General features: G+C 37.8%; 2 protein-coding genes across 2 annotated transcripts; one reads left to right on the top strand and one right to left on the bottom strand.

Moving 5' to 3' along the window:
- Positions 1–8,569: 8,569 nt before the first annotated feature.
- LOC103844466 lies at positions 8,570–14,170 on the top strand. Its single transcript, XM_033275893.1, has 2 exons — positions 8,570–10,261; positions 10,362–14,170. Exons 1-2 carry the CDS (start codon positions 8,893–8,895, stop codon positions 14,057–14,059), a joined length of 5,067 nt encoding a protein of 1,688 aa, XP_033131784.1. The 5' UTR covers positions 8,570–8,892; the 3' UTR covers positions 14,060–14,170.
- A 3,829-nt stretch (positions 14,171–17,999) lies between these two features.
- On the bottom strand, positions 18,000–20,565 carry LOC103844346 (peptidyl-prolyl cis-trans isomerase CYP40). Its single transcript, XM_009121147.3, has 9 exons — positions 20,230–20,565; positions 19,622–20,122; positions 19,430–19,517; positions 19,271–19,323; positions 18,903–19,007; positions 18,723–18,798; positions 18,558–18,595; positions 18,398–18,473; positions 18,000–18,297 (listed from the first exon to the last, which is right to left on the bottom strand). Exons 1-8 carry the CDS (start codon positions 20,398–20,400, stop codon positions 18,420–18,422), a joined length of 1,086 nt encoding a protein of 361 aa, XP_009119395.1. The 5' UTR covers positions 20,401–20,565; the 3' UTR covers positions 18,000–18,297; positions 18,398–18,419.
- Between the last annotated feature and the right edge of the window lie 237 nt (positions 20,566–20,802).

Here is a 20,802-nt window from a genome sequence, read left to right as displayed (position 1 = left end):
ATAAATTAAAACTGAACATATAAGAAAACAAATTTATGATAAACATGGCCAAACATTTCATACTTTGTATATTGAAAAAAATATGTACATGAAAGAAGAAGGTACATTTGCAAAATTTAAAATGTGACACTTGTAATGATCAAACAATAAAATCATTAGCAACTTTTATATTAATTTATTAATGTTTGGATAAAAATATCAAAATAATATATCAATACTAATAATCGTTCGGATTGCGATAACAATAATATTTAAACTAAAGTATAAAATTCCAGGTTTTTGGACCGGCCCTAGCCCAAACGGGAATAGACCCAAAATACACAAAGCCCAAATGAGCTTAGCCTGAAAGACCCAATTTTTTTGGGCTTATAAAACTAAGCCCAAGTCCGGTAATTTTTAAGACTCGGTGGGTTCGGGCTGCGGGCTTCGGCCCTAATTGACATGTCTAGAATTAAGACATACATATTATATATTTGGATAAATCATATAGAACTTATAAGATATTTGAAGTTAGAACATTTGTTTTATCCTTGTAAGAAAAGTTAATATACATTCTAACAAATTTAGGTCAATATATCCACATTGTTTTTTGATTTATATATTAAAAGATGTAAACTATATATATATATATATAAATGTATATCATTTTAAATAATTATTTTAGTTATTACGAGATAAATTTTGTTCAAAATTGACAAATTAATACAAATGTATAAATGCACATATACATTTTTATCATTATTTTGCCAATTTCCTTTTAAATATTTGAAATAAATGATAATAAATCGTTAGGCTGTAACCAGGCGCTTCATAGAAGACTAACAGTTAAATGTATTATTCGAGACCCAAGCGTTATAAAATTATTGATTTATTATTTATATATTTTATATTTACATTATATATTTTAATTCTTCGAGTATAATAATAAAATTATTTTGATGAATTATAAAAATATATATATACAAAAAATTAAACTAGACAAATTTGTACATTAACTAATTAAACAAATTTTGACAGATTTAAAATGGTTTAGACCAACTTAAATTAATCTAACTCGATTTAAACTGATTTGAAATGCATAAATTGAATTTTAATAAAATCGTTTAGGCTATTGCCAATTTACCACAAAGTCAAACTCCTAGGCGCCGACTAGACCGATTTTTAGAATATTGTCTAGAACCATCTAGTAACCAAGAACTACATGGATAGCCAAAAATATGAAATACAATTTTGATCTAAAATATCTGTAATAAATAAATTAATAACCAAATATCTATAAATACAACTTATAAATGTATTGAAAATATGCAAAAGTATCTAAACTGAATCATATAAAATTAGAACTATTCAGATATTTTTATCAAGAAAAAACTGAATTATTTACTACTTTAATCCAAAATATCTCGACTACAATGTTTACCCAAATTACTTGATTTTTTATTCAAAATTGCGGAAAAGCAAACAAAACTAGAACCACATTGAACCCAATTTTAAGATATTACTAGATTTTTACCCGCATTAAAACGCCGATGATGTTTATTTTTATACTAATTTAATAACTGATAAATTAAATTATTGTATAATTTAAAATATTAACTTATATGTTTGGTTGTTTAGGGTTTGTGTTATTAATGTGATGATCGATCTTATCTGATTGTATCCGTGACAACAATCCAATAGGTTAATAATTGACATATAATGAAACAATTTTTTGTCTATAGATAAATGCTCATATAGCCATATATTACTTGATACAATGCAAATTTGTATTTTAAAGGTAACTAACATATATAATATATTCTATTAATTTAAGTTATAATCTTTTATAAATATGCTTCTACATAATATTTGGTACAAAATTTGTATTTTAAAAATTTAGATGAAAATCAATTGCTAAATACTTAATATTTGAAATCACTTATTAACCACCATATGTTAAACAAATTGTGGGCCAACTAATCAATTTTCTGCCTGGCCATATTTTTAAATTTGGAACAGGTCAACATAAATCACTTCATATGCTTTTTCTCTGGCGGCACCAAGGGTGACTCAAATGGCGGCTTGAACAAATCTTCTTTGAGATTTGTTCATCATCTGATCTGTTACTCTTTGGTAATAGATCACTTGATCCTTCCCTTTTCCGTTCTCTACATCTGGTGGGAGGCAATCCAAGAGGTTAGGGTCCCAAGTAGCTCATCGGTGGCTGGTTCGTGACGATCTGATAGTGGAGTGTTCGTAAGATCTGATATTGGAAGAGCGGTTTGGGCTTCTGCGATCGACACGTTCTTTGGCGTGTGGATCACCAGACTAGACGAAACCCTCATCGCACGTTGGATCTCGATCGCTCTTCTCTGGAGTATTTCACACGGCATAAAAGCTGATCTGTTCATCACCCTCTCTCAGATCTCACGATCTCTCTTAATCTCCACGTTCATTGACGTGTGGTTACTGATCGATCGACTACATTCCTGGCCTCTCCGTTCGATTCCTTTGATTCCGGTTGTCTCCGCTCTACCGTCCGTTACTCCGCTTGGCTCTGGTTAACGAGTGGTATCTACGTCAGTTTGGGGCTTCTTGTTTGGTTTTGATCTTACGTCAAGGCCTGAACCTCTCTGACACGGATTGCGTTGGTTCTACAGATCGAGCCCTCATATGGGGTCATCGTACCGTTCAAAATCAAGCCATATGGCTGATATTAAGGGTAAAGGAATCCTCTATGAGGATGATGATGAACCGATTAAGTTAACTGATCATGATGTTTCTCAAAACATTAATGAATTCAAGCTGTCTCTGATCGGAAAGATCCTTAACCCGAAAAAACAAAGTGTGGAGAAACTTCTCCAAAAAATGCCGGTTCAATGGGGCATGGAGGACCGCATCACGGCAAATGACTTGGGAAATGGAAAGTTTCTACTCAACTTTACCACCGAAGATGAGTTAAACTTTGTTCTTCGACAGGGTCCGTTTCACTTCAACTTCTGCATGTTTGTGCTGGTTCGATGGGAACCTGTCGTCCATATTGACTATCCTTGGATAATACCATTCTGGACTCGGCTGATTGGTGTTCCCTTACATCTATGGACCGAGAACAACCTGAGAGAAATTGGTTTTCGTCTGGGGCACGTTCATCAGGACTCAATAGAGCTGATTGAGGGCAGAATCCTTCTAGACATTGACTCTCGACGGCCACTAAAGTTTGCAAGGAATGCTGAATCTCACGAAGGAGATGAGGTTACGATTGAAATTAAGTACGAGATGTTGTTCAAACATTGTTCTACTTGTGGCATGCTTACCCACGAGAAGGAGTATTGTCCTTTGCTTCAGCGTCAAGGCGTCTTTGCGCTGGTTCAGATGCAGGAGAACCGCCCACAACTGTACTCGAAAGGGTTGGTTAAGAAGGAGCCCAAAGCATTGCATTCGAACGCGCCGGTTGTACCATACCATAAGCCGTCTGGCTACGTTACTGAGAGGAATGATAATGGAAGGAATGATAATGGAGGGAAGGAAAATGGAAGGTGGACCTATGACTTGGCTCATCCTCGTGAGGCTTATAAGGGCCGTGTGGACAGAGTGATAAGGCGGCGGGATGATCCGGCTTGGAAGAAGAGATATGCGGGAGCGCGAGTAGAGGCAAAACCGTACGATAGGTACAATGGAGCAAGCTGGCGCGAGAAGAAGTCCCAATCTCAATCTCGCCATGATGAGAATGCGGTACGTGATCGACTAGTGCATACTTTGATGGATCGTGATGATGGTTCCTATGACCATCAAATGCGGTGTGTTTCTCCACTGCCGAAGGAAAGTGCAAAGCGGTTGCAGGCTGATCGCGAAGCATCTCCACCGCTGTCTAAGCCGCGTCCGAGTCCAGATCAAAGAAGCTTGAGTGTGGCTGCTGTTACGAGGAGAATAGCTAGCGCTATTGTTACGCCTTCCAGGGGTGATAGCTTAGATGAGAACGTCACAAAACGTTTAAAAGGGACTCCTTGGTCTCTAGAGTTTGAAACCCTGACAGAGCAGGATCCAAAGCCTACTACGGAAGATGATCAGGTGATTGAAGCGCTCAATGATATGGATATTACGGAGCAGCTAGTTGGTGGTTTGATGGATTGTGAGATGGAGAATGATGATTTGATGGGGTTGGAGCTTGCAGAAATGGAGGATAAAAACGATCAGGATAGGGCCGATTACGTTGCTGATCAAAAATCACAGAAGCTGGCTGGGAGATCGTCGAGACATACCAAACATGGTTACAAGTCGAGTGCTTCTTTGGGCATTCAGAAAAAGAAATTTGAGATTTTTCGTCGAGGATCTCCACAGAAGAGATCATCTTTCTCTCTTGCAGCTCGTGTGTCTGGTGGAACTAGAGGTTCAAGACGCCATCACCATAGCTCGAGGAAACAGAAAACCGGCTCATCAAAGAGTGATGGTTCGATGGGTTCCAAAAACCCATCCCACCTTGATCAATGAGGACGCTCAGTTGGAACTGTATAGGGATTGGAAACGACCTCACAGTTCGACGCCTTACGGAGATGTGTCAAAAGCATCGCCCAGGACTTGTGTTTCTTTCTGAGAAGAAGAACAGAAGGCTGATGTTGCGAAATATTCAGGCCGACTTAGGATTTGATCATTTGTTTACTGTTGAGCCACTTGGACTCAGCAGAGGTTTAGCTTTATATTTTATGGATGAATTTCAAGTTAATGTTTTATTTTCAAATAATCGTATGATTGACATTGAGGCAGTCATTGATGGAATAAAAGTCTATATGACGTTTGTTTATGGGGATCATGTTTTAGAAAGAAGGGACCAAGTTTGGGAACGTCTTACGCGTTTCTCAACAACAACAAATGGACTTTGGTTCATGATAGAAGATTTTAATGAAATAATATGTCACAATGAGAAAGAAGGAGGAAGACAACGCCCTGATAGTTCTTTTCTTCCTTTCAAGCAGATGCTTAATGACTGTGGTATGCTGGAATTTCCTTTCACGGGTGATATGCTTTCTTGGGTGGAGAAGAGAGCAGGAGGATCAACTATTCGATGTCGTTTAGACAGAGCAGTAAGAAATGCGGACTGGCATGAGAAGTTTCCCCACTCGACTGTAAAATACATGAGGCTATGGGGATTGGACCATCGTCCGATTCTTGCAGACATACTCATAAAACCAACAAGAAGATCCAAAAAGTTTAAATTTGATAAAAGATGGTTGGATAACGAAGAGCTACAGCAAGTTATCCTTGAGGGATGGAAGTCTCCTGATCTTCCTCCCAATGCGACTATTATAGAACATATTTCCAGCTGCAGGAGAGCCTTGAGTGAATGGCGAAAGCAACATAATGTCAATTCGAAAAAATTAGTGGAAGAGCTGAAAGAAAAGGTTGAAGGATTGTATGCAGATGATAATGCCACAACTGAGGAAATTGCAGCAACCTTAAAGGAACTCTCAGATGCTCTTAAAGCAGAAGAGATGTTCTGGAAGCAGAAGAGTAGGGTGTTTTGGTTAAGAGAAGGAGATAGAAATACGAAATTTTTCCATGCCTTGACAAAGCAAAGAAGAGCACGAAACCAGATCACACAGCTCTTAGATGAGAATGGAAATATTGTTGAGGATGAAGAAGGACTAGTAGCCATTACCACTAGTTATTTTAGGCAGATTTTTGAATCATCAAATCCGGAGGAGATTGAGGAGGCGTTAACTCAGGTCCCAACGACGATCACTGGTGATATGAATGCTAACCTCACTGCCCCTGTCTCTGAATGGGAGGTCAAATTAGCTCTTTTTGTTATGCACCCAGAGAAGGCCCCAGGACCAGATGGGATGACTGCGCTTTTTTACCAGAAATTCTGGGATATAGTAAAAGAGGATTTAACTCTTATGGTTAATAAGTTCCTGTTTGAGGGGGTGGTGGCTAATGGACTGAATGATACAAATATATGTCTCATCCCGAAGATAACAAGGCCTAATGCAATGGCACAGTTTCGACCCATTAGCCTGTGCAACGTTAGCTACAAGATAATCTCTAAAGTCTTATGCTAGAGGTTAAAAAATGTACTACCAGGGTTGATATCGGAAACCCAGTCAGCCTTTGTTGCTGGGAGACAGATTTCAGATAATGTTATGATCGCTCAGGAGATGTTCCATGCTTTACGAACGAAGCCAAGTGGACGGAATAAAAGGATGGCCATTAAAACGGACATGAGCAAAGCATATGATAGGATGGAGTGGTCTTTTATTGAAGCTGTCCTGCGCAAGATGGGTTTATCAGAAACTTGGATCGGCTGGGTCATGCGATGCATTACATCGGTGAAATATAAGGTTCTCATGAATGGTGAGCCAAGAGGAAATATTATTCCAGGTAGAGGATTACGTCAAGGAGATCCTCTGTATCCTTTCATTTTTATTCTATGCACGGAAGCGCTCGCTAGCCTTCTTAATCATGCAGAGATACAAGGGAAGATAGCAGGGATCCGTGTTACACGCACGTGTCCGTCGGTATCTCACCTTCTCTTTGCTGATGATAGCCTTTTCTTCTGTAAGGCGGAGCCCCGTTAATGTGAAGAAGTAATGAAAGTAGTCAGGAGATATGGTAAAGCATCTGGTCAATGTATTAACTTTGACAAATCGTCCTTACTCTTTGGTAAGCGGATTAATGCAACAACTAGACAAGAGATTAAAGATGCACTTGGGATACAGAATGAAGGAGGAATGGGAACATACTTAGGCATACCCAAAGACATAAGCGGATCTAAATGCAAACTTTTTGCATTCCTGAAAGATAAGCTGATGCACAGAGTGATTGGATGGACATATAGATGGCTCTCAAAAGGTGGAAAGGAAGTGCTGATTAAATCCATTCTGCTCGCTCTTCCGACATATGTCATGTCGACGTTCCTGCTCCCTTTGGAGATTTGCGAAAATTTAGCCAGTGCCATCGCTCAGTTCTGGTGGAGCTCGAATCCACCAAAAAGAGGGATACACTGGGCAAAATGGGGAAAAGTCTGTCTACCAAGAGAGGAGGGTGAAATTGGCTTCCGAATGATCCATGAGTTTAATCTAGCTCTTCTGGCTAAACAACTATGGAGACTTGTCCAGTTCCCTGATTCTCTGGTCGCTCGAATTTTACGGGGAAGATATTATAGAATGAGCTCTCCATTGAGAGTAAACGCTGTTAGCAGCCCATCCTATGTGTGGACTAGCATTTCTGCTGCAAGGAAGTTGCTATTATTGGGCATTAGACAGAAGATACATTCAGGTTATGATGCCAAGGTATGGGAGGATCCATGGATTCCATCGAACCCCGCAAGGCCAGCTGTCCCCATAGCGCCAGTGATGCATCCTAATATGAGAGTAAGCGATCTTATTGATCAGGGATCGAAAGATTGGGATGTGGGGCTATGGGAAAGCTATGTTCATCCTGAGGATATACCTCTCATAAGGAGTTTGGCCATAAGCTCAACTCACCGTCGTGATACGTTCTGCTGGAACTTTACAAGGAATGGCCAATACACGGTCAAATCGGGATATTGGATGGCTCAGAATTTATTAAAGTCAACGGAGGAAGAGGAAGTTCTGGAGCCAAGTATCACAAAGCTCCAAGCTTTTGCGTGGAAACTGAAGGCTCCTACGAAGATATGTCATCTTATATGGCAGTTGTTAACTGGTCATGTGGCAGTTACGAGGAACTTAATTAGACGTAATATGAGGTGTGACAATTATTGTCCAAGATGTGGAGAAGTGGAAGAGACCGTCACACATGCAATCTTTGAATGTCCACCAGCTCTTCAAGTGTGGTCTTTATCAGCAACTCCGACATGCCCATATATTTTCCCGGTTTCGACCGTCTACACGAATATGGATTATCTTTTCTGGAGAAAAAATGGTACCATTGGGCCAGAGCAAGATAGGGATCCTTATCCCTGGATAATATGGTACATTTGGAAGGCCAGGAATGAAAAACTCTTCAGGGGAATAGATAGAGATCCTTTGGACCTAGTTAGACATGCAGAGAGTGAATGCCAAGCCTGGTTTGATGCTAATGAAATGGTACAAGCAGTGGCACAAGATAATATAAATGAGGAACTCCAATTCGTAAGCTTGGGAAATATCTGCTTGTTAGATGGATCTTGGACGTCTTCTGCCGTCTTTAGTGGAAGCGGATGGGTATGGATGGATAGTTCTGGGAACACTCAGCTTATGGGGACAAGAAACTTCCCACGACGCGAATCAGCCTTACACTCGGAAGTAGAAGCACTGCGGTGGGCGATGGAGAATATGCTGCAACATTCTACATGCCAGAGCTTTGGGACAGACTGTAAGGAGTTAATTGCAATGGTAAAGGATCCTCAGGCGTGGCCAAGCTTTTCGACGGAATTGGAGAGGATAGAGACGCTACAAATATGCTTCCCGGAATTCAACATCATTCACGTTCCACAGGCGCATAATCAGATTGCAGATTTCTTGGCTAAGACTGCTAGATCTTTTCATAGGGAGTTACATTTTGTTGGTTGTTCTATTCCGGTTTGGTTACCCAGGCCACTTCAAGTTTGAGTAATAGAATGACCTTTTGACGAAAAAAAAAAAAAATTCGGAACAGGTCTAAAATATAACAGTTTACTCCGTGAGAAGAAAATTGTGTTTTCGTGTACATATTTCATTCTTTTTTGAACGATTTTATTACTGTGTAACTACGTGACTTTATGACATTGTCGGTTTCAATCTCTGACTTAGAAGAATTGTGTCTGCTCTCTAGTTCCCATGGCATCCTTCACTACTCATCATCTAGAAGTTGAGTTTATAGGGTTTCTCCACATTTTTTGTTGCTTTTGTGTAATTACACTCTTAGCTATCCTATATTTATTTTTGGCTCTGCACAGTAGGGCTACCGACGGCCGTCATGGCTTCGGAGGAGTCGGAAACATCGGTGACGCCGGTGATAGACGCGTCCAACGTTCAGGAAAAACAATTGTCTTACGCTAAAGCGGTGAAAAGTGGTCCAACACTCTCTGCGCATGTCTACGACATGGAGATGGTGGAGGGGAAAGAAGTTGTGCAAGTGCCAGATGAGGTGATACAAGACACAGTACCTCTCTGGGATGATCTTTTGGAAGGGAGATTTCTAGCTCCTGCTCCACATGTTGCAAAGATTCACGTAATTGTGAATAAGATTTGGCCCTTGGGGGATCAATTTATTAAGATTGACGTCTTTCCGGTTAATGAAGTCACAGTAAAATTCAGGATCAAGGATATGGCTACTAGGAAAAGAATCTTGCGTAGAGGAATGTGGAACATTGCAAACATTCCAATGGTCCTCTCAAAGTGGTCACCGATAGTGGAGGAAGAAGAGGAAGAAGAGATCAAAGTAGTACCAATGTGGATTACAATGAAAAAGGTTCCCCACAAAATGTTCTCGTGGAAGGGCTTGGGTTTCATTGCTAGTGCAGTGGGTAAGCCGAAGAGACTTCACCCTGATACCGTTCTATGCACAAGTTTTGAAGAAGCAAAGGTGTTTGTTGAAGCTGACATGACTAAGGAGCTGCCTAAATCCCATCGTTTCAAATCAAAGTTAGGTGTTGATGCAGAGGTGGATTTTATCTACCCTTGGCTTCCTGATAAATGCAATATCTGTACCAAATGGGGGCACACTCATAAGACGTGCAAGTCAAGGATCAAATTGTTGACAAGGCAAGAGGATTCTGAAATAGTTATCAAGAATGCTGCACCTGTTAAGAGTGTGACTGAGATTATCAACGTCGACAGTGTCAAAATAAACACGGGGAAAGAAGTAGTAAAGGAAACAATGGAGACAGGTGTATCAGGAGGAGTGGTTGTGTCACCAGCTAAGAATAACAGTATGGAAGCTCGGGATGTGATTGTCATAGGTGAAACTTCACGAGCTTTTGAAAAGACTACGTCCGTACAATCTTCTCCAGCTGATATTGAAGGAAAGTGGAGGGACGTTTCTCCATCTAAGCATCGTTGGCAAGGAATTAAACCAGCGGCAGAGCACACTACTGAGATCTCACCATCACGTTTTGCAGTGCTGTTAGAGCAAGGAAATAACGATGACTTGGAAGGAAAAAATGAAACAGAGGAGCGAAGTGGTTCAAATGATAAGGAAAGAGAAGAAGGTGAAATCCTAGAAACACCAGAAGAGACTTCTAAGGAGGTATCAGCAGAGGTCTCAGAGGGAGATTCAGAGGAGGAAACTGGAACCAATGAACATCTGAATATGAATATAGGAAAAGCGGGGAAAACAGAGAAAGGTGAGCGTCCACCTCGGCCAACTATCTCACGTTTATCAAAAACCCACATCAAATCATCAAAAAAGCTAGCTGCCTTAAGCGCGAAGGAAGGATTTCCTAGTGCTGCAGGTAAAAAACGCACCTACAAGAAGAAATAATATGTCGGGTTTCTTCTGGAATGTTAGAGGGTTCAATAAATCAGTCAAACATTCTGTAGTGAAGAAGTGGGTTCAGGACCAAGGTTTTATGTTTGGAGCGTTGTTGGAAACACGAGTAAAAGAAGGGAAAAGTCAGAGGATCTCGAATTCAGTCTTCAAAGATTGGAATCTGATATCCAACTATGAGTTTAATCCACTTGGCCGAATATGGCTAGTGTGGAGACCGGAAGTTCGAGTCACACCGTTCTATAAAACTGATCAAATGATCACAGTCTCAGTTGCTATTGGCGAAGACGTAGAAGAATTTTTCTTCACATGTGTTTATGCTCATAATACTGAGACAGAAAGGAGAGAATTATGGAATGATCTTAAAGCCCATCAGGACTCACCGATTATTCGTCACAAGGCTTGGATAATCACTGGGGACTTTAATGAGATTCTAGATGCTGAAGAACATTCGATGTATGGGCTGAGGAACACATTATCTCAAGGAATGAGGGATTTTCAGGATACAATGCATCACTGCAATCTGCTGGATCTAGCTGCTCATGGCCCTCAGTATACATGGACGAATAAAAGAGAAGAAGGTCTTATATCTAAGAAGCTTGACCGAGTTTTGATAAATGATCATTGGCTTGGATCTTACCCTCAGTCCTATAGTGTTTTCGAGGCGGGAGGTTGCTCGGATCACCTACGCTGCAGGGTTCATCTCCGCTCAGCTTTGAATCGGCCAAAAAGGCCTTTTAAGTTTGTCAACGCAATTGCCGAACTAGAAGGTTTTAAGCCGCTAATGGAGAATTACTGGCAAACAACTGACCCTATTTTCTTGTCAACGTCCTCGCTCTATCGTTTCTCAAAGAAGCTAAAAGCTCTTAAACCAAAAATAAGAGTATTGGCAAAGGAAAAAATGGGAAACCTCTCGGTGAAGACCAAGGAGGCCTATGAGAACCTGTGTGTGTATCAAGAGGAGACTATCAGGAACCCATCACAACAAAACTTGGAGAGAGAAAACAATGCATATGCACGTTGGGAACATGTTGCTCAGTTGGAGGAGGGATTTCTCAAGCAAAAATCTAAGCTGCATTGGCTGAAGGTAGGGGACAAAAATAACAGAGTTTTTCATCGGGCAGCAACAGCAAGAGACATCAATAACTCGATCAAAGAAGTAAAGTGCAGAGATGGCCGCATTGTTAAGAAACCAGATGAAATAAAAGAAGAAGCTGAGGGTTTCTTTAAAGAATTTCTTCAGCATCAGCCAACTGACTTTGAGGGAATTGATGTGTGTAAGTTGCAGGAGCTTTTACCATACCGATGCTCAGAGGCTGATCAGCAAGAGCTTACAAAAGAGGTAACAGCGGAGGAGATCACTAAAGTACTTTTCAGTATGCCTTGTGATAAATCGCCTGGGCCAGACGGATTCACAGTGGAGTTTTTCAAAGCTGCATGGTCTATTATAGGACCGGAATTCATTATTTCAGTGCAGTCTTTTTTCGCAAAAGGTTTCTTGCCAAAAGGAGTGAATACAACAATTCTGGCCTTAATACCAAAGAAAACTGTGGCTCTTGAGATGAAGGACTACCGACCAATATCATTGTGCAATGTCATATATAAAGTCATCTCAAAAATAATAGCCAACAGGTTAAAGCTCACGCTGCCGGACTTTATTGCTCTGAACCAGACAGCATTCGTAAAAGGCCGTCTTCTTATTGAGAATCTCTTGCTTGCCACGGAGCTGGTGAAAGACTATCATAAAGACACGGTATCTTCTAGATGCGCCTTAAAGATAGACATCTCTAAAGCATTTGATTCGGTTCAGTGGAGTTTTCTCTTCAACACACTGGAAGCTATGGATTTTCCTCCAATGTTCATTCATTGGATCTCCCTCTGTATATCAACGGCATCGTTTTCTGTCCAAGTTAATGGTGAGCTTGCTGGGTATTTTCAAAGTACAAGAGGCCTACGGCAAGGATGTGCTCTGTCGCCTTACCTCTTTGTAATCTGCATGAATGTTCTGTCGAAGTTGCTAGACAAATCGGCCAAGGATAGTAACATGGGGTATCATCCCAAATGCAAGAATCTGGGGCTAACCCACTTGAGTTTTGCTGATGATATAATGGTTTTCACAGATGGCAGAGTCAGATCCATAGAAAGCATTGTGGAAGTGTTTAATTATTTTGGAAAGGTCTCGGGCTTAAAAATCAGTATGGAGAAAACTACTATCTACTATGCGGGGTTGTCTGAAGCAGAAACAGGCTTACTGGAACAGCAGTTTGAATTTGCGTCTGAGAAATTACCAGTTCGTTATTTGGGGCTGCCGCTGCTAACAAAAAAGATGGGACAAGAGGATTATGGTATACTCATTGATAAGATAAGAACTCGTATTACACATTGGACGAACCGTTTCTTATCGATGGCTGGTAGATTACAGTTGATCCGCTCTGTTCTTTTGAGCATTGTGAACTTCTGGATGGCTGGTTTTGTATTGCCTGGCGCGTGTATAAAGGAGATAAATAGCATATGTGCAGCTTTTCTCTGGTCGGGGCCTGTTCTGAACCCAAGGAAGGCTAAGGTATCTTGGGAAATAGTTTGTAGGAGGAAGTGTGATGGGGGCCTAGGTCTTCGGCCACTGAAAGAAACTAACCAAGTCAGCTGTTTAAAACTTATCTGGCGGACAGTATCTTCACAAGCATCCCTGTGGGCTCAGTGGACTAAAATGAATCTTTTCAAGAATGGCTCGTTCTGGTCGATCAAAAAAAATACTACAAAAGGTTCATGGATGTGGCGCAAGCTGGTGAAGCTACGAGACAAGGCTAAAGATTTTCACAAGATGCAAGTAGGTGATGGAAATAACACTTCTTTTTGGTTTGACTGTTGGTCGAGTATGGGAAGGTTGTATGACTTGTTTGGCGCGCACGGTGTTATTGATATGGGAGTTTCAATGACTACAACTGTTGCTGTTGCTCTGAGCAATCGGAGGAGGAGAAGGCATAGGATTGATGTATTTAATGAAGTTGAAAAAATCTGTGAGGACCAAAGGCTGAAACTCACTGGAGAAACTGATGTAGCACTGTGGAAACAGAGCGAAGGAAAGTATCAAGCAGTGTTCAAGACAAAACAAACATGGGAACTTATTCGAAAAGAAGACCCTCCCGTTCAATGGTGGAAGAGCATCTGGTATAAACATCACATCCCTAAATACGCTTTCTTTCATTGGTTAGCAATTCAAAATAGATTGTCAACGGGTGATCGCATGTTGACATGGAATGTTGGAGCTAATCCATCATGCGTTCTCTGTCAGAATGTGATGGAATCAAGGGACCATCTCTTTTTTGAGTGTAGTTACTCGGCAGAAGTCTGGTCGAAACTGGTGCAAGGTTTGTTACTGAACTCGTACACAACTTTGTGGTCGGAGCTGATGGTACTGATTCGGGACACCAATGGAGGTTTGCTGGAAAGGTTCCTCATTCGCTATACACTGCAAGTCACTGTCTATTTCCTATGGCGGGAACGAAATGAGAGAAGGCATGGCAGTACACCAATATTGCCAGGTTTTTTGGTGAAGCTAATTGATAGGCAAGTCAGAAACAGATGTCTCTCATTGCGACAAATAGGAGACTTGAAGTATACAGGAGCATTAACATTGTGGTTTGCCACAAGATAGAAGATTTGGGTTGTAACAGAGTTCTAGTTTTCAAAAAACAGATGCACTTGTTGTAAACAAAGTAGTTTTTCTTTGAATAAATTTAGCATATATTCAAAAAAAAAAAAAAAATATTTATTTTTGGCTTGACTGCTGTGGCATATGTTATCTCTTGTAATAAAAATTTACTCTATTGTTAGAAAGTAACCTATTTATAAAAAACTTTAGTTGATTAAAAAGAAAATGAATACAATTACAAATGTGGTATAGCTTATACTGAATTTTAATTAGATAATTCCTTAGTAATTCCAACATGAGAAAAATATGTCTAATTTAAATAGAGACGGTCTAAGATTAAAAAAAATTGCTTAGAATTAAGAATGGTTGTGGTTGAATCAGTGTTTTGAAAACCGGACCGATCGGACAGTGACTCGGCCTTTTAATCGGTTCCGGGTTGCACTAAAACCCGGATTTCAGTTAAACCGGCAGACCTAGTTAAAACCCGGTGAAACTCGTTAATACCGGTGACCTTGGTTCAATATTAAATTCCGTTTTCCAAATTCAAGTAAAAAATATAAAATATGCAAATTTTAAAAGATTTTGTAAGAAATCATATTATTTTAAAATATATATATCTAAGTAAATTATTTTCCATTATATTTTATATTATTTTTAAAGTTTTCATTTTATTCTCATATCATTTTTAGATTCTAACAATGATATAAAATTTTATAAAAATAATTTTATAGTTATATATATAGCTACTTAATCTAAAATTAAGTTAAAATTTAAAACCCGGTTGAACCAGTTGGATCGATGCAACCATTGACCTAACTACAATGCCGAGTCAACGTTCGGTCCAGTTTTCAAAACATTGGGTTAAATTATGATGGCATCTCTGGGTTTAGTTAAATAAAGGTTGTTAAACAGGTTAGTGGATGAAAATAGTATCATTGATGGGTTTATAATGACACAATATGCAATATAAGAATTTAACCGTTTGTGGGCCAGAACTAATTCTATAGATTCTGTTTCTGTTGTTGTGTAATGAATTCACCATCTTTCGACATCTTTGAGGGTAACATATTTAAGAGGAGCTATGCGATATTGAGAATGGTGATATCCTACGTGATATGAAACTTGCGTGGGTTGATGTATATTTATAATGTTTAAATTTAGCTGAATACTAGATTTTGACCAACGCTTTGAAAGTAGGAGAGTATATTTCTTACAAATTTATTGATATAACTGTTTGTTAACTAATCTATTTCGCTATAAACATTTTTTGGTTTTCGTTCGACTCTAATTTGCTTTTATTGGTTTTCGTTTTCAGTTTGGTTGCGGTTTTGGTTTAGAAATATATGAACAATTTTGGTTATATATGAAGTTGAGTTTTGGTTAAAATGATTGAATATTTTGACATTTTGTGTGGTATGGATATATAAATTTCAAATTTTTCGGTTATGGTTACATTTCTGTTTTAAATCATTTCAAATAATTGAGGTAAAATAAAAAATCCTCATATTGAATCACCGATATAATAAAATGGGAGAAATATATAGAAAATTATTTTATTTACATATCTATTTATTTAAGTTATAAATAATATAGCAAAGAATAACAAATAATTTTAATAACATAAAGTTACTCTATTCAGAAAATATTGTTATAATTTTTATTAAAAATATAATTTGTAATGTTTCTATTATTAAAAAATTACAATGTCGATATTTTATATTTTCAAATGAAAATATTTTAATTTGCGGAAAAGAATTTAAATGAGACGCTCTATTACTCGATTTTAAAATCACATGCAAAAATGATTAAGTTGGGTCGCAAAAACCAATTCAACCAGAAAGCAAAGCAAAACAAAACAAACATATATTTTATTTTATCTTAATAGGCCCAAGCCCACTGTCCTTACAAATCTAGTTTATCGTTTTGACCGACAAAATCAGGTTTATTATTGAAAAAGTCACTGAACAAGTTAATGGAAAATTTTGTAATTAATTAGAAAAATCAGGGACATAATCCTAAGAAAGATTATGCTTTAATAGTATAGATACTTTAGAATTTATTCTATATGCGAACATGAAGCATATTTCAGTTGTTAAGATACGATTTCTAATTCTCATGATACACTTTCTTTTTTATTTTTTGTTTTTTTAATTTTGAAATTAAGTGTTAGTCTTTTTAATTTAAACTAATTAAGTATTATAATAAAATATTTCTAATGCTCAAAATATCTATTCTATTAAAAGAGAAGCAGTCTTGAAAAATCTACTTATAAAAGGTTGTTTGGACCCTTTCATTAACTAATAATATTTTGGTCTTATCTTAAATTTCTACTAATAAGTAATAATATGTTATCTTATATTTCTCTAAAAATAATTTAGTCAATACTTAACAAATTAAATGGTTTAACTATATTTGTTTCATCTAATCAATACAAGTAAAACAAGATCTTTTTTAGATTTGCTCTTATTCTACTCAGGAATATTTTTTTGTGTGTCGTTATGATTTTTTCTAACAATTAAAAATTCATCAAATATAAAATGGGTAATGCAAATTAGACCACCTACACTATCTATATATGCCGACCATCATTTGTTGATTTATTCCTAAATATTTGCATCATTTTATATTTTTGGACACTAAACAATTAACAACAATTTCATTTGATACTGAAATTTTAAATTTAAAAAGTTTGTTGTCGACTTAAAGCCTTGAGCCTAAATTATGCATTCTAATTAATATTTTCCCCACATATTCAATTTATTATTGGTTACCAACTGTAACAACACCTTATAATCAAAATATTGTGTATCATTATAAAGTGACTAAGATATAAATATAGGATAAGAAAATTTCAATTTCATTATAGCTGACTATCCATATCTTTATTAAATTTCAATAAAGAAAACGCAAGTTCTCTACTTTATAATATCAATACTAACTAAATACTCATATCATTTTTAAAATCTCTTTTATATTAGATTATCCCAAAATAACAACTCACACACTTTGAATGAAAATATGTATTTATAGTATTATACAAACAAAATCATGTATAGGCATTTAAACTAAAATGTTAAAACGGCCACCAAATTTAGAATGCTACATGAATAATATAGACCAGTCCATATTATATACGGCCACTACATTTATAGGTTTCACCGTGGATCCAAACTGGATAGAAAACATTACTTATATCTTAAATAAAACATTGTTACTATCGGTTCCAAATATATTTGATCTGATCGGTTATTTCTGGAATTTAGTTCAATTTTTTTTTCTGATCTGATTCGCGGTTTCAGATAAATGTGTTTAAATTTATATATTATTTTATATAAGTATTTATTTAATTCTAAAAACAAGCCCGCGCTTAAAAAAGCGCGGGTCATAATCTAGTTGTTATATTATTTTGTTAGACCATTTCAAATTTAAATGACAACATTTTTAAGTAGATAAAAAATAACACTCTAAATTAATAGATTAGCTGTTCATTCTTTTATTACCCGTACCAAATCAAAGACTACTTGGACAGATTAGGGGTGGATGTTCGGGGTGCCCATTCGGATTCGGTTCATATCTATTCGGATTTTGAGTTTCGAGTTTTCGGATTTAATATTTCAGCTCCGTTCGGATATTTCTAAATTTCGGTTCGGATTCGATTTGGATCTTTGCGGGTTCAGTTCGGGTTCGGATAATCCATTTCAATTATTTTTGAAATTTTAATATTCATTATATACTTAAAATTTCTCAAAATGTATAAAACAAAATAATATATTACATATAAATTTGTATAATGTATATCAAAATACCTAAAATTAATATATAAATTGGTCTAATATTTGGATGGATCCTAAATACACCTACATGAACTACCCAATACTCAAAACAATTAATTCGAACCAAATACCCAGATACCCAAGCCTAGTTCTATGTTGCTTGCAACAACAATTAAACACGATTATTTCTGTATTTGCTAACACATAATTCAAGCAAAGAGAGAAAAATTGGGGAAGGAAGCAAAAAACAAGAGCGACAGCAATAACTCAAAATTCCATAAATAGTCATCGAATAGTCTGTCTTGGGTAAGAGATTATGCATATCTTTGCTGGAAATGCAGAAGTAAACATTGTTTACCAAAATGAGGGAACCAGAAACAGTGCCCAAAGTCTATTGAATATTTCTTTCTTTTATATGCTCTTTTCACCCTTTTCTTTGTTAGTCTCTTCTCCACTATCCAACCAAACCTACAAAGACAGCAAAATAGAAGCTTAAACATCATATCATTTCCATCAAGATAACATTTTCTGGTAACTTGACAGTTAAAACTGAATAAGATAGACTTACCCCTAAAATGTATCAGACCATTCTATCCAAACATTTTGCGGTACTGCTTTTTCTCTTTATTGTCTCTAATGGCAATCTGCACACGTGTACATATATATCAACTTAATTAAGTCACTCCAAAACAATGAAACATCATTGGATTGTTTGTAGGCGTAGTTACCTTTTTCATTACAGCAGCATATTCTTTCTTGAGACCAGCTGAAAATCAACATCAGGTATCAAGCTAGTTAGAATCTTCCGTAATAATAGATTTAGGCGTCTAATCTACTCATACATCAATAACCATAAACACACAAAAAAAAAAGACTCTTGGTAAACGACTTACCATCGTTAGGTTCGAATTGAAGAGCTTTCTCCAGGCTTTCAGCAGCAGCATCGATGTTATTGAGAGCCATGTATGCCTAATATTACCACCAAGCACAGTCATACTCATACCAAGAGAAATCTCCAAGACATGTTACACTTATACATAGGCATAGATTATAGAATACACTTTTTAAAGTACCTGGCCCTGTCGAAACAATGCTTTGACATTGTTATCTTCATCACGCATAGCAAACTCAGTGTCCAACAATGCTCCCTTAGCATCTCCAAATTTCAGTTTGCAGGCCTGCCACAGGAGCCAGCAACGATACAAATAGATGAGACCAGTACAATAGAATCAGCTATAGAGGGAATCAAAAGCAAATCAAGCTTTATAAATGTATTCAAATCTATACGAGAATGAAGATGAAGAGTTTGTGTAGTAAACAATCAACCAACATGTTCTCTAACGCCTCGGACGGTACTTAAACACACAAATACATAGTTTACATACATGGATTTCACTCACAACAAAAGATTAAACAAGGAAGGTGAAAAGCATGGACTTACAGCACTGTTAGTGAAGATCTGCGACTTTGTCTTACGCAAGGCAGTGCTGGTCTCTGCAAGATCACAAGTAGATAAACTAAGTGAGAGACACACAGTAGCAATATCCCCTGAGATGCAGAAGTAAAGGGAAACATATGTAGAGAGGAAATGAAGAACAACCTTGGTCAATGCCATCTTTCTCCCAGCAAATATCCAGATAACGCAAAGCCTTGCGGTACTTTCTAAGAGCCATCTTGTAGTCTTGTTTCTATAGAGTAGATTGAGTTCATAAAACAGGATTCAAGGAAAGCATACAGACATATAACAATCCAATTATAAAAAAAAAAAGGAAAGGTTGAGAGGAAAGCAAACCTTAAAGTGCTCGTTACCACTAGCCTTGACAGAGTCAACAGTCTCCATCCACCAAGACAACTCAAGAGGGCTTTCATTAAGATCAACAGGCCAGTCAGGGAACACATCACCGTCCTTGAAGAAGTTACAGATCCCATCATCTTCGCCCTCGGGAATCACCCCACAGTCATGAATAACGACATCCAGAGAAGGACAAGCGTTTTCCTCGGTTGAAACATGCTCAATGGAACGAACCACTCCCATCCCTTTGGTAACCCTTCCAAAGACAACATGTTTCCCATCGAGATGAGAAGTGCGAGTGGTGGTGATGAAAAACTGAGAGCCGTTAGTGTTGGGGCCAGAGTTAGCCATAGAGAGCATCCCTTTCCTCTCATGTTTGAGGTCAAAGTTCTCGTCTTCAAACTTTAACCCGTAGATAGATTCACCACCAGTGCCATCATTGGCTGATATGTCCCCACCTTGAATCATAAACCCCTTGATTACACGATGGAATCGACTCCCCTGAACGAAAAAAACATAAATCATAAAAAGGAAACACCTTTCTACTTCAAAACAAAAGGCACAAGCTTTAAAGCAGAGACATTAAGCTACAAGAGAGAGAGAGAGACCTTGTAGTGGAGAGGGACGCCGGTGTTGGGGCCGATGCCTTTGTCGCCGGTGCAAAGCGATCGGAAATTCTCGGCGGTTTTGGGGACGAGGTCGTCGTAGAGCTCGATGATGATTCTGCCTTCGAGCTCGCCTCCAATGCTAATGTCCATGAAACACTTTGACTTGCCCATCGCTCGATTCACTCTGAAAATGTGGAGTCGCTTTCTCTGGCTGGCTCCGTCTGTAGAGAGGAGAGGAGACTTCGTTGGAAATCAAAACGACAGAAGAGCGAGACGCATGAGTGACCAAAACCCTAGGACCCACTTTCTTCCTATTCCTCCTCTCCAACTTATTTTATTTTATTTTATTTAAAATGGATATTATAAACTATTTTTATTAATAGATTAGTCCATTCATATACCATAAGTCCACAATAATGGATAGTAGGTGATTGCCAACTATGGCCAGCCACTAGACCATCTATTTTGGTTTTCTCAGTTGTTGATATCTCTTTTCAACCTAATTCTTGGTTTCTTCTTCGGGACCATTGCTTTTTATTTATCTTTAAAACAATTTGAATTTTCAAAATTCTA

Source organism: Brassica rapa, chromosome A07, assembly GCF_000309985.2.
Source record: "Brassica rapa cultivar Chiifu-401-42 chromosome A07, CAAS_Brap_v3.01, whole genome shotgun sequence".
Taxonomy (NCBI): domain Eukaryota; kingdom Viridiplantae; phylum Streptophyta; class Magnoliopsida; order Brassicales; family Brassicaceae; genus Brassica; species Brassica rapa.
The sequence above is the reverse complement of the archived record's forward strand: the minus strand, read 5'-3'. Positions and strand labels throughout refer to the sequence as shown.